Source organism: Eptatretus burgeri, chromosome 8 (assembly GCF_056783735.1).
Source record: "Eptatretus burgeri isolate ZD-2024b chromosome 8, Ebu_testis_v1, whole genome shotgun sequence".
Classification (NCBI taxonomy): Eukaryota; Metazoa; Chordata; class Myxini; order Myxiniformes; family Myxinidae; genus Eptatretus; species Eptatretus burgeri.
In genome coordinates this window covers 1,101,841-1,114,305 of record NC_140968.1, presented here as the reverse complement: position 1 = coordinate 1,114,305, position 12,465 = coordinate 1,101,841, and the positions used below count along the sequence as shown (strand labels likewise).

General features: G+C 46.2%; 1 protein-coding gene across 7 annotated transcripts in view; it reads left to right on the top strand.

Annotated features, from left to right (window-relative positions):
- RBM33 (RNA binding motif protein 33) overlaps positions 1 to 12,465 on the top strand; it is a 138,744-nt gene that overhangs the window by 101,151 nt on the left and 25,128 nt on the right. For all 7 annotated transcript variants that reach the window (XM_085890548.1, XM_085890546.1, XM_085890545.1 and 4 more), the window contains exon 12: positions 3,181 to 3,467. In XM_085890548.1, coding sequence (XP_085746674.1) covers positions 3,181 to 3,467 — 287 coding nt within the window. The remainder of the gene's footprint in view (positions 1 to 3,180; positions 3,468 to 12,465) is intronic.

Here is a 12,465-nt window from a genome sequence, read left to right as displayed (position 1 = left end):
CTGGATACTATTGACCAGAGCCGCAGGGCCAGGCTGAATGGCAGAGCTGAGCTGTTCAGGGAGCTGAGGCGTAAAACTGTACTTGCACTGAAGGTGGACAAGGAGGCCTATGTGCGAGGAATCTGTGAGGTGGTGGAGCATCACCTGTGGACAGGTGATTCTCGTCCCGCTTACAGGGGAATTCGCGCATTGTGTTCATCCAAGCCCATCCCTCGGAGCACTGCAGCAAGAGCAGAGAGTGGTAGGCTCTTAACAGAGGAGTCTGAAGTGAAGGCCCGCTGGGCCGGTTACTTTGAGCGGTTTTACCAGGCTGATCCACCAGCTGTCGAGTTGGACGTCAATGGTGTTACAATCCCTGTTGCTGACCCTCCAATCAATTGTGGTCCACCTTCGCTTGTGGAAACACGGGCTGCGGTGAACCGTTTGAAACAGGGTAAAGCTCCAGGGATCTGTGGCATCCATGCTGAACTTCTCTAGGCTGGTGGAAATGCTGCACTTGTGTCGTTGCATGCAGTTTTGTGCTCTGCCTGGAACACAGGCATCATACCAACTGATTGGAAGAGGGGCCTTGTTGTCCCTCTCTGGAAAGGGAAGGGTGATCGCCAAGACTGCAACAACTACCGAGGGGTGACACTGCTCTCAGTGCCGGGCAAGGTCTTTGCTCGGATAATTCTTGATAGGGTTCGCCACCACCTGCTTGAGCACCAGCGTCCAGAGCAATCAGGCTTTACACCGAAGAGGTCAACGATTGACCGTATCCTTGCTCTTCGTGTCCTCACCGAACGCAAATGAGAGTTTCAGCAGGGGCTGCTTGCAGCCTATGTTGATCTCTGTAAAGCGTTCGATTCAGTGAATCGGGATGCCTTCTGGAGGATTCTTTGTCTTTGTGGGGTGCCACCAAAACGGATCGATCTGATGTCTGAACTATACTCTGGTACTGAGAGTGCTGTGAAGTGTGGTGGTACCATCTCTGACTTATTTCCAGTTATTACTGGAGTTCGGCAGGGGTGTGTACTGGCCCCCACACTTTTCAGCACTTATATGGACTGCATTCTAGGGAGGATGTCGGAAAGATCAAGCTGCGGTGCATTGTTTGGGAATGTCAAGATCTCGGACCTTGATTTCGCAGATGATGCAGTCATCTTTGCGGAGACTTAAGATATCCTTTTGGGGGTCCTCGAGGTGCTGAATGAGGAGTTGGAGCCACTGGGATTACGGGTTTCTTGGGTCAAAACTAAGATCCAGGCTTTCAATGACATCTTGGATGCTGCTGTCCTGTCTGTGTCTGTTTGTGGTGAGGATGTTGAGGTCGTGGAGAGATTCACTTACCTTGGCAGTGATATTCATGTCTCTGCTGGCTGCGAGTCAGAGGTCAATAGACGTCCGGGTCGGGCCTGGGGAGTCATGGATTCACTGGATCATGTGGTGTGGCACTGCTGGTACCTGTGCGGGAGGACGAAAGTCCGAGTCTTCAGGTCTTTGGTGCTTCCAGTCTTGCTCTATGGATGCGAGACTTGGACTCTGACCAAGGATCTGAGACGGAGACTTAATTCCTTTGGAACCAGGTCTCTTCTGAGAATCCTTGGCCATCGCTGGTCGGATTTTGTGTCCAACGAGCGGTTGCTGAGAGAGACTCGGATGAGATTTGTTACCTGCATGGTCCGTGAGCGTCAGTTGCGGCTGTATGGACATGTGGCTCGTTTTCCTGACGCTGATCCTGCTCACCAGATTCTCTCAGCGAGGGAGTCTTGTGAGTGGAGGAGGCCAATGGGCCGACCACCTGCCTCCTGGTTGCAGCAGGTTGACCAGCACCTCAAGGAGATTGGCATGGGCCAGGCATCTGCCTGGGGGGATGGCCAGACAGAGGCCCCTGGAGTACCGGCGGAAAGTGGACACAGCGACGTGCTGTTGTGGCACATGCTCCCTTACCTGACCCTGACCTATAACACATCTCCGATTACTATAAGCGACATTTATCTGTTCCACGCACCCCATGTTATGTCGGCAAAAATAGTTTGTCCACTCGCTTTGCTTATTTGTTCAAAGAAGAAGAGGAACTCGAACTCGTTTCATGATCGAGGCTGGTTATGAAGAAGATTCTACAACAGCCTTAGCGGCTCCGCCTCAGACTCTGCAACCTCCAATTGGAGAGCTGAACACTGAACAGGCTCCTCCCACCTCGACCATTGGGAGGTGATGATGTATCAGTAGAGAATGTCCAATCAGAATTGACTTTGTTGATAGGCGTCTATTAGACTGTTCTTCATCATTATAAATGATCGACATGAAGCATGAAAGCAAATTCGTGTAATTTCAAAATGACAAAGCTGTATATTCTATGATGTAACAAACAAGCTCAATCACATTGTTTAATGTGAAAGAAATGGTGTAACCAGAGGGTAGTGGAGACAAGGTGAAAATACTTTAAAACTTGAGACAAAGAGTGGGCTGCACTCACAATTTTATTAATTATATGTATGTATATATATATATATATATATATATATATATATATATATATATATATATATATATATATATATATATATATATATATATATATATATTTTGTATGCATAGTCAAGGCTTGTGGAAGAGCTGGTACACTGAACGGATCAGGACGTAACAGACAAAATGTAACAAACACCAGTAGATTGACGGGTTCAACTTCACACTGATGGAGAGGTAGAGATGAACAAGCAGACACGGAACTGACGAACGAGGCCAATCAGAATGGACAGAATAAATGATGAATCATCATGGATTTATGCCATTCTGAAAGAAGAGAGTGAGTGGCAGTGATGGATAGTCAGACATGAGGCAGTGCAAAATGAGAGGAACGATGAGGTGAGGTGGGAAAAATGAGAGGAACGATGGAGTATATGGGTGTTGTTAGCTTCCTCCCTGGAAGATTCACAATAAGGGTGTTAGATGATGAAACTGTGAAATATTTTGGAGCTTTTGAGGAGTGAATGGATGACATGGCAGGTGGAGTGAGACGAGATGAGAGCTGGGAGAACTGATAGGCCACCAACTTCCTGTGGTGGGAAAGGAGCAGACCCTATTGACTGACTTTCTTGCATGCGAGCAACCTGTATGTTTCACTTGTTGGATTGACTTCCTTTTTTGCCTATTTCTCATTTTCATACAGTGTTTTCTCCACTCTCTACTTCTGTGCAGACTCTTCTTACCCATCAAATCCTCTGCGAGAGAATTTTGATCACTCACTATTTCCGGGATGCCAAAGACCACCCGGGCCTTTTCCCATGCTGAGCCAGCCTGTGGTGGGTGTTCAAAACCTAGGACCTGGAATGTTGGGTTCACCACCATTCCTAAGAAATGATTCCAGCAGTGGCTTCCCCATATTTCCTCCACCTGGACCGACGCAGTCCCCTCAACCATTTCATCCTCCCCACGATCCTCCAAGCGGCAGGGGCCTGCACTTTGTACCTGACCCTGGATTGCAGGTAATTTTTACGACACTGATATGGAGAGATTTTGTTCTCAAAATTGGGTTAATTTACTGAAATAACAATCATTGTGCTAATAACAACAGTGTACTACTAATGCTACTGTTTAAGTTATTAATAATAATAATAATAATAATAATCATAATTAGGTCTTCTCGGTCCACTGCAGGGTGAAAGCCTCAGCATGATTGTTCCAAACCTTTTTGTATTGTGTCACTCAAAGTATATCAAGCTCGTCTCTCCATCTCTTGGCCTTCCTTTATTTTGTTTTCTATCTCACGTTGTTCATTCTGTTGTTCCTTTCATCCATCAGTTGTTCTATCTCTGCATTATGTTGTGCCCATTCCTATTTTGGTCTTTTGTTTTTATTTTCCCGGTTAGGCCTTAGTAATTTTATAACTTGGTTTACGCAGTTCTTCAGCTAAAATGTAGGGGTCCGTAGGTCGAAATATAAATATAAATATAATTTCAATTTTTAGAAATCATATATTTTTATGATTTTTTTTCGGATGTTCCATGGAAAAGACCAGGGTCGGTTTGGGGGGGGGGGGGGAATAAATATATATCCCGGACCAGGAGGATCGAAGAAAACATTGAAGATGGAAAACCATTCAAATGCAGGATGCCATTGTTCACTGTATCATCTGATGTGAAAAACAATAAAAAGGATTAAAACTTGTTTTTACAATATAGTCTGGCATGTTTTTCTTATAGGAACCTGTTGGATCATCAAACAAATGGAAACAATGCTGAGAAAATTACTGTCCAAGTCGTAGATGTGTGCGTGCACACCAGTGCATAGTGCTGGATATGATTAAAAAAGGTGTCTACTCAGACTCAACACGCTCAAAACGGTCAATCAGAGCCATAACCAGCTTAGTTTTCAGTGGCCATCTGATCGTACCATCTCCCCATCCCCACGAGCACATCAAAGGCTGATTTCTGGTCCGTTGAAGGCTGAATATCAGCATCTCGCAGGGAAACTTTGACATACTTGGCACCGAAATCTTTCAATACGAACAGCGGTGTACAACTTTCGATGGAAACAAAATCGGCACGATCGAGAGTAGCGTGCGAATCATCCCTGCTGCTGCACTGAATTGATGCAATAGTTCGGCCAGAATATTCGTCGTCAAGATGTTGCGTGATTAAATCACCAATACAGTCACTCAAATTTATACCGCTGACATACTTCTTAACAACTCATGGCTCGCAGACTTCCTCTCCTGTCGCAGTCACTGTGTGGCCCTAAATGGAGTTCTTTCATCCCCTCTTCCTGTCCAGGCTGGAGTTCCTCAAGGTAGCGTTCTGGGCCCTGTTCCTTTTCTGGTTTTCATCAATGATCTCTCCGACTCTCTGGAAAATCCTCTATATCTGTTTGCTGATGAATCCACCCTCTGCCGTACCATCGGTCATCCCTCAGACCGGCAAGCAGCAGCTTCTTCGCTCACTGCAGATCTGGATAAAATCACAAACTGGTCCAACACGTGGAACATGTCTTTCAATCCGGACAAATCTCACACTCTCACAATCTCTCCGAAAGGACCGTTTAGAAACCCCCCCCGCCCCCCATCCACTTTCTCAACAATCCTCTGGAAGAAGTCCTTTGTTTCAAGCTTCTGGGTCTCACTATCTGCCATGACCTTTCCTGGGAAAGCCACATTTCAAACCTCGCCTCCAAAGCCAGTCCCCGACTGGGAATCCTCCATCGTGCAAAGTCCTTCCTCGGCCAATCTGAGCTCCTGACCACTTACAAAGCTTTTGCCCGCAGCCTGATGGAGTACTGCTCTCCCCTCTGGGCTGGTGCTCCTACCTCCCACCTTTCTCGGCTTCACGCTGTGGAAACCAAGGCATTTCGGATCATTGGCATCTCCCGCAATGAGGCTGAGTCTTTGGGCGTCTCACTCATTCACCACAGGTTGGTCGGTGGTCTTTCTGTCTTCTACCGTCTCCTCTCCAGCCTCCCCCCCCAGCTCTCTTTGCGATTTGTCCCCACCACATTTCCGCAGGGTGCTCAAGGTCCGCCAACAAACCCTTCTGGTAAAACTACCAAAATCACCAATCACTGCTCACCTTCACCCTTTCATTCCTCTTTTTTCCCACCTTTGGAATAAACTCCCTCACTCTATTCATTCCCATTCTTCCCTCCAGGCCTTCAAAACAGCTGTTCACCACCACCTCTTATCATCCCCCATACAAATCCTCCATCTTTTCTTCCCCCATTAATCCACCCCAAGCCCACCTCCTTCAAATTTCCTGCCTTCCTGAAAGTCCCTTTAATGTTCATCTTGTATTCCCCATGTTCCCCGCCCCATCGCTCTCCCTTCCACAGATCTCCTAATGTCTCTGTTCCCCACTGTTTTGTCCTTCCCACTCCCTCCTCTTTTGTCTCATGTCCCCCATGATGTGCGTTGTGTGTTAGCTCTCACACGAGCCTCGACAAGGTTAAAAAAAAAAAATCACTTTCGCCCCAGAAACAACAGTCAATCTGAACCACACTGGCCACTACTCAGACGCCATGACCGAAGACGACTGTGCAGTTCTACTGCACAGTTTGGTTAAAGGTGACTCGGCATTTTGACGCGCGCGCACGAAATTATATTTTGAAAATAAATGCCGACGTTTACATTTCGGGTTTTGAAACTTTTGCACCTTCAGCGGAAAATGTATAAATATACAAGGTCAGCTGCTATGCAATGACACCATTCACTAACTTTTACCATGCCCAGTAGAGAATATATAGCCTCCTGAAGGTAGGGCAGTTTTTGGTTACTACGTTCCTCACCCCTGGGGAACTTTTTTGAGATGATGACCAAATGGTGTCTTGTTTCCAATTCACCTCCCTCATTATCTGGAATATGTATGATCTTTTTCATTCAATGGCGGGGAATTCCCCCTCTGATGGTATATTTTTGCAAACTTTGAAGTCACGTGACACGAAAACGAAAGCGAAATTCGAAAATCCGTCCTGACCAAATTTAGATATTGTCCCATACATTCATATGACACAATCAAATTCAAGATCACTTGAGAAATGTAGGAGGAGATAGATTTTGAAAATCGTCATTTTCGCAACTTCAAAGGCCTCGTGACCTTGACCTTGACCTTCGGTGACCTTGAAAGTCATACCATCGTGTACGTCTCATCGACCTCTATCAGGATCACTAAGGACCAGATCTCCCGCTTCAACTTCATTGTGAACGGACGGATCAAAGGACGGATCAAAGAACATCGACACCCATATTATTAGGTCATGCTCGAAGAGATGACCTAAAAAGGCAAAAAATGTGTTTTATATTTATATTTCATTTCGGCAAATATACCGTCGGCGGATCCGTAAACCAAGTTATAATATAACTAAAGCCTTATATCTTTACTCCAGCCTTTTCTCTTGTGTAGTCATTTCTCCACTTGTTTTTTGTTTTTTTTTCAAGTTATTTCTGTTGTACTCTCTCCATTTTGTTGAGCACTTATTCAGATAGTCTTTTTTTCCATTTATTTTGTCAAAGTCCAAGCCTCATCAGCGAATGTCGTTCGTTAAAATTAATTTATCAAACAACTTTCATTTTAAACTGACTTAGATTAGTCTTCAATTTGAAGCTACATTTAGCATAGGAAATCTATCCTCATTTGATTCTTCTACTTCTCACTTCTACTTTGTGATTGTTGTCAAATAGATTGATGTCTTCATCCAAGTATATACAAGCAATAAAACAACTTCTTTTTTTTCAAAATGTAAAAGGATGTGGGGATGTTATCGCAAAAAGAATGTAAACAAGGTGGGGGATGATCACAAGAGATTATCATGTGAAACCATCCCTCTGTCTTTCTTTGAATAATGGTTGTTGCTTGTCCATCCCTCCATCCATTTGCAATGATAGAACTTGTTGATTGTGTCCATATATGAATTTAACCAGTGATATATTAAACAATTTATACACACACACACACACACACACACACACACACACACACACACACACACACACACACACACACACACACACACACACACACACACACACACACACACCGATATATTATATACTGGTAAGTACATGCAAAAGTTATTTTACTTGAAGTTATCACCTTAACTTAAAAGCAATTGACGGATTTCCCAACTGCCTGGATCATCAGCTGGGCCCCGCTTGTCATCGAGGTTTTGATCCTCTCATCCCAGAACCTCTCCAAAGGGGGATCCACAACCTTGGTCGCAGGTCCACATCAATAGATTACTCAACATCAATGGACCCACAACCTCAAAGTTGTGTCCAGACAGTCAGTCAACACAGCAATGCAATTTCCTTATTCAAACTCTAATTATTACTTTTGTTTAAAGTATGACTACATATGAATAACTTTAATCATACACCACTTTATATGATAATATATTAACCGATAAACACTTTTCCTTGTAGACATGTAAATGACACTGCACCTCCATCTAACCAGAGACTCAAACTGTCATTCAAATATTCAAACTGTCATTAACAACCGATTTTAACATGCTTCACTGCATATCCTAGCAACCACCAACAAATTATTTTAATGCTTATTTATAATGTATTTTATTTTAATCTAAATACCTCCATTATTCAATACCATCCACAAATACATGTATGTAGATGCGGCCCAGGGACAGGTGGCGAGAACGACCGCTAGGTGGGGGAAGTTACTTCGTCTCCCACCAGACTCCCGGAATTGTAGACCGTCGCTCATGGATAATTCCGTGAGGCGGCAGGTCGCTTAACCAACCGTGCACGCCAATACCTTCACCGCGTAGGGTAGGGTCTTTTTGTCTGCAACCAATTTACCTAATTAACCACGCGGTGTCGTCTACCGGGGAACCACGCACTCGGTACGTCTTTCCCGAACCGGATCACTCTACCAACTACCAACTTCCAACTACCTTTCCGGTTCGGATGCAGCCGAGCGGACCCGTTAAGAACGTACCGGCTCGGATGAACAGATTATTGGGGATAAAGACCCGGCGAAAAACTTTGATCCAAACCATGCTGGACCAATGAAGGAAAAGACGAAAACGAAGTGGGAACATTTCTACAATAATTTATTTACAATAAAGCGAGGAAAGTTATGTGGTACGGGTTATAGGTTTATTGGGGTGTTGTGCAGGGGACAGAAGAGAGAGATGTAGTGTGACAATTTTACAGCAACTTATAAAGCAGACAGAGCAGACTTGTCAAGAGAATAAATAATACAGGCAAGATTTACAAGGTTCGAATAACTAATACAGTTTCTACTTGATGGACTGATGCCACACACTCAGACACACACTCTGACAAAATAAACCCAGTTGAAGGCTAAGGACTTTTGTAGCCAGGGAGGGAGGGAGTTGAGGTCGCAGTTCTCGGTACCTGAGTTCCGGGGAAAGGGATGCTCCGTGGTGCGGCACCTGACAATGGTGGCGCAGCTCAGCCCACAGCCGCACGTGTGGAGTTCGTGTGTGTGTGGAATCCAAGGCAGCCAGGGTCATTGGGTATCTCCCACGATGAGGCTGAGTCTTTGGGTCTCTCACTCTCTGACTCTCAATGAACAACCCCGAAAGAACTTGGATCCTCCACAGACCTTTCTTTAAACGATCCTTGTCTGGGACAGGATTCGGGCTTCCAAGCGTCTGTTGCAGTTTCGCTTCTTTTCCAGACCCCAAAAGAACTCAAGACTCCAGCACAGAACAAACTGTCTCAGCACTTCACGAACTCTCCGAACTCCAAGCACTGAACGAACAACCCCCAAAGAACTCAAGACTGAGGATGGTGTCGTAATTTATCCATCTCCCTTAGCGGGGAGGGGCCTTGGTGAAGCTGACGTCACTGTCTGCCTTGATTGGACGGGGCTTCCATGGGTCTGCCCTTTCTGGGCGGGATTTCGGCTGTACCGCGAACCCGCCCCCTCCACACGCGCCGACTCGCCAAAAAGGAACTACTGTAAGAGGATTTTGCCTCTGATAGCGAGTCGCCGGTTAGGCGAGTAGGTGAACACGCGGATGTTCAGCCCACTCGCGAGTAGCAAGCGAGAGGAGGGGCAAGCAGGCAGAGGGTACCGTGGGTTGTCATGGATTTTCCTTTGCAATGAAATGGAGTGGGGATATAAAGATTTATTAATCGAACTAAAAAAAACATCGCAATGCACCCCTTTGATTTCCCACTAAACACAAGGTGGGGGTTCTATCTACACATATACTTAACGGAATAACTGACTTGGGACACCTGTATGTTGTATGCATACGGTTCCTAGAACCGTAACTATATATATATATATATATATATATATATATATATATATATATATATATATATATATATATATATATATATATATATGTATATATATATATATATATATATATATATATATATATATATGTATATACATTGCGGTTCTCGGAACCGCATGCATCCAACAGATAGTGGTCCCAAGACAGTTATTCCATTAATATACATGTAGATAGTCCCTTCCCTTTTGTCTCGCGGGACAACAGGGGCGTGCATTGCGAGGATCTCATAGCTAGGTTTCCTTACATCATTTCTTCGTCCTTTCATTTCTAACGTCATTCCTACTCTTCTTTTCTGATTATTCCTGAGGTAAATCTGAGCCACGTGTGCCCTTCGCTGTGAGATGGGTCCTCAGCAAAGGGCAAGTAGCATTACACCCACACCCCTCCGTAGAAAACACAGCCTGCCAAACGCACACGCAGCGGTAGTTTTCGCCCAATTGACGGGAAACGCACTCAACACGATGCCCACGCTGCACGGGACACGTACCGAGGCCGATAATAAAAAGGCAACCCAATGCCACGTTGCGCTGGATGCGAGTGTGCAAGGCACAAGTGGCACGTTACTTTCAACCCATTTCTGGACTAATTATATCAATCGGGTTTCGCCCCACGCACACGATAGCAGAATCGGGCGAACACGAGCACTGGCCACGTGCGTAATGGCGGATCGGAACGGAAGATGTTGTTCTCTCAAAGGCAGACCCATGCGGCGCTCGTGACACTTTGTTATCGTACAGAGCCGGGCACGAATGGACACATCTTACTGTCTGTGCATGGGTTCGCCATAACATCTTACCTTCTCGCCTCTACGGCCAGCGAAGCTGCGATCGGGCGGAGCCATGTTTTACAACTCAGGCCACATTGGCATACATGGAGCGGGCACGTTGTCCAGCACTGGTCGGGGTGCCCGAGCGGGCGTGCGGGACCGACGCCACTCTCGGCTGGTCATCAGGGCATGGCCCAGGGGTTCGTGCAAGGCGATTCATGGCGCGGAGTTTGGTGTGGGCGATTCGTATCATGTCGTGAGGTCGGAGCAAAACATCATTGCGGTGTGGGGTCACCTTGCCGGAAGTGGAATGTTCCTGCTTCCTGTCATCACGGCCGTGCCGCGCAGGGGGTCCGTGCCAATCAGAGCGCCCGGTTCGGGTGACGTCACCGAGTTTTGGGGTGGTTCCCCGCCCCGTGCCGTGGGGCCTATAAAGGTCCGAGCGGATCCTCCTCCTCTCTTTCTACCCTGCCTCTCCCGCTCAAGCTTGGTCTTCGACTCCACCTTCTGTCGTCATCACCTCGACCCCCGCCTTCTGTCGTGATCGCTGGGCTCCTCCTCCTCCTCTTCTCCACCCACACGACGCTGACTCCACCACCCACCTGGTCCCACCTACCACTCTGTACACTCGCTCCGGACTGCACCCTCCCAACTCAAGCCCCTCCTTCACGCCCACGGTCTCGATGCAAGCTGCCCGATGCAGGAGACGACGCGCCAGCTGTCAGAGGGGTACCGTGCCATGGAGCATTCCCCCCAAACGTATTGGTGGCACGTTCGGGTACCGCGTATCAATTATACCAAGGTACCGAGAGACCGTAGCCTCAACTCCTCTCCTGTCTTGTTTCAATTCCTCTTCATCGGGTTTTGTGTGTGTGTGTGTGTGTGTGTGTGTGTGTGTGTGTGTGTGTGTGTGTGTGTGTGTGTGTGTGTGTGTGTGTGTGTGTGTGTGTGTGTGTGTGTGTGTGTGTGTGTGTGTGTGTGTGTGTGTGTGTGTGTGTGTGTGTGTGTCCTGGTGCCTGTCCATATAAGTAAACCTGCAGAAGATTGTTATTATTATTTTCGGGTTAGGTCTGCTCTGCGTCCGCTTTCATAAGTTGCATGATATTGCTGCACCACACCTCTCTTCCCTATCTCTGCTTGCACACCCCAATAAATATTGATCGTACCACATGCCTTTCCTCGCCCATTGTTAATAAATTACTATTAGTAATGTTCCCTGCTCGTTTTTGTCTTTTCCTCCATTGATCCAGTATGGTCCGAATCCAAGCTTAGCCGGGACTTTATTCCGAACAATCCGTTCCTTTTATCCGGTACATCCTTGGCAGTGTCGTTCGGCTGCATCCGATCCGGTAAAGTGATCCGGTCCGGTAGAATGATCCAGTTCGGACAAGGCGTACCGAGGGCGTGTTCCCCTGTAATTAAATCACGTGGTTATTTTTAGGTAACCGAATTCACTAGATGACTAGACGACTAGATGGAGGACCCAAAGTCACGTGGTTGAGTTATTGGCCTCCACGATCGATTAAGCGACCCGCCGCGTCACGGAATTATCCATGTGCGACAGCCTACAATTCCGGGGGAGTCTGGTGGGAGCCAAAATCGTCCCCCCCCCCCCAAGTAGTCTTCTCACCCGACCCCCGGCCCGCAACAATATATACATCCTTGCAGTTTTTTTCAAATAATGCACCATTTCTTCCAGAAAATTGTTGAAATTTAAAAAATCTTTTGGTATCCACATATGTATTATTTGGTTTGCAATGGAACAAAACAAAACAAAACAAAGCTGAAAAAACTTACTAAATCGTAGCTTGTTCCACACAGAAATCCTAAAATGTCCCGGACAGTATGATTGGCACCTTTTAGAAGTTGTTAGAAATAATTAGATTTCAAGCAGGTGATTCTCCTTTACTCTGGAATTAAACTCAGCTGTGGAG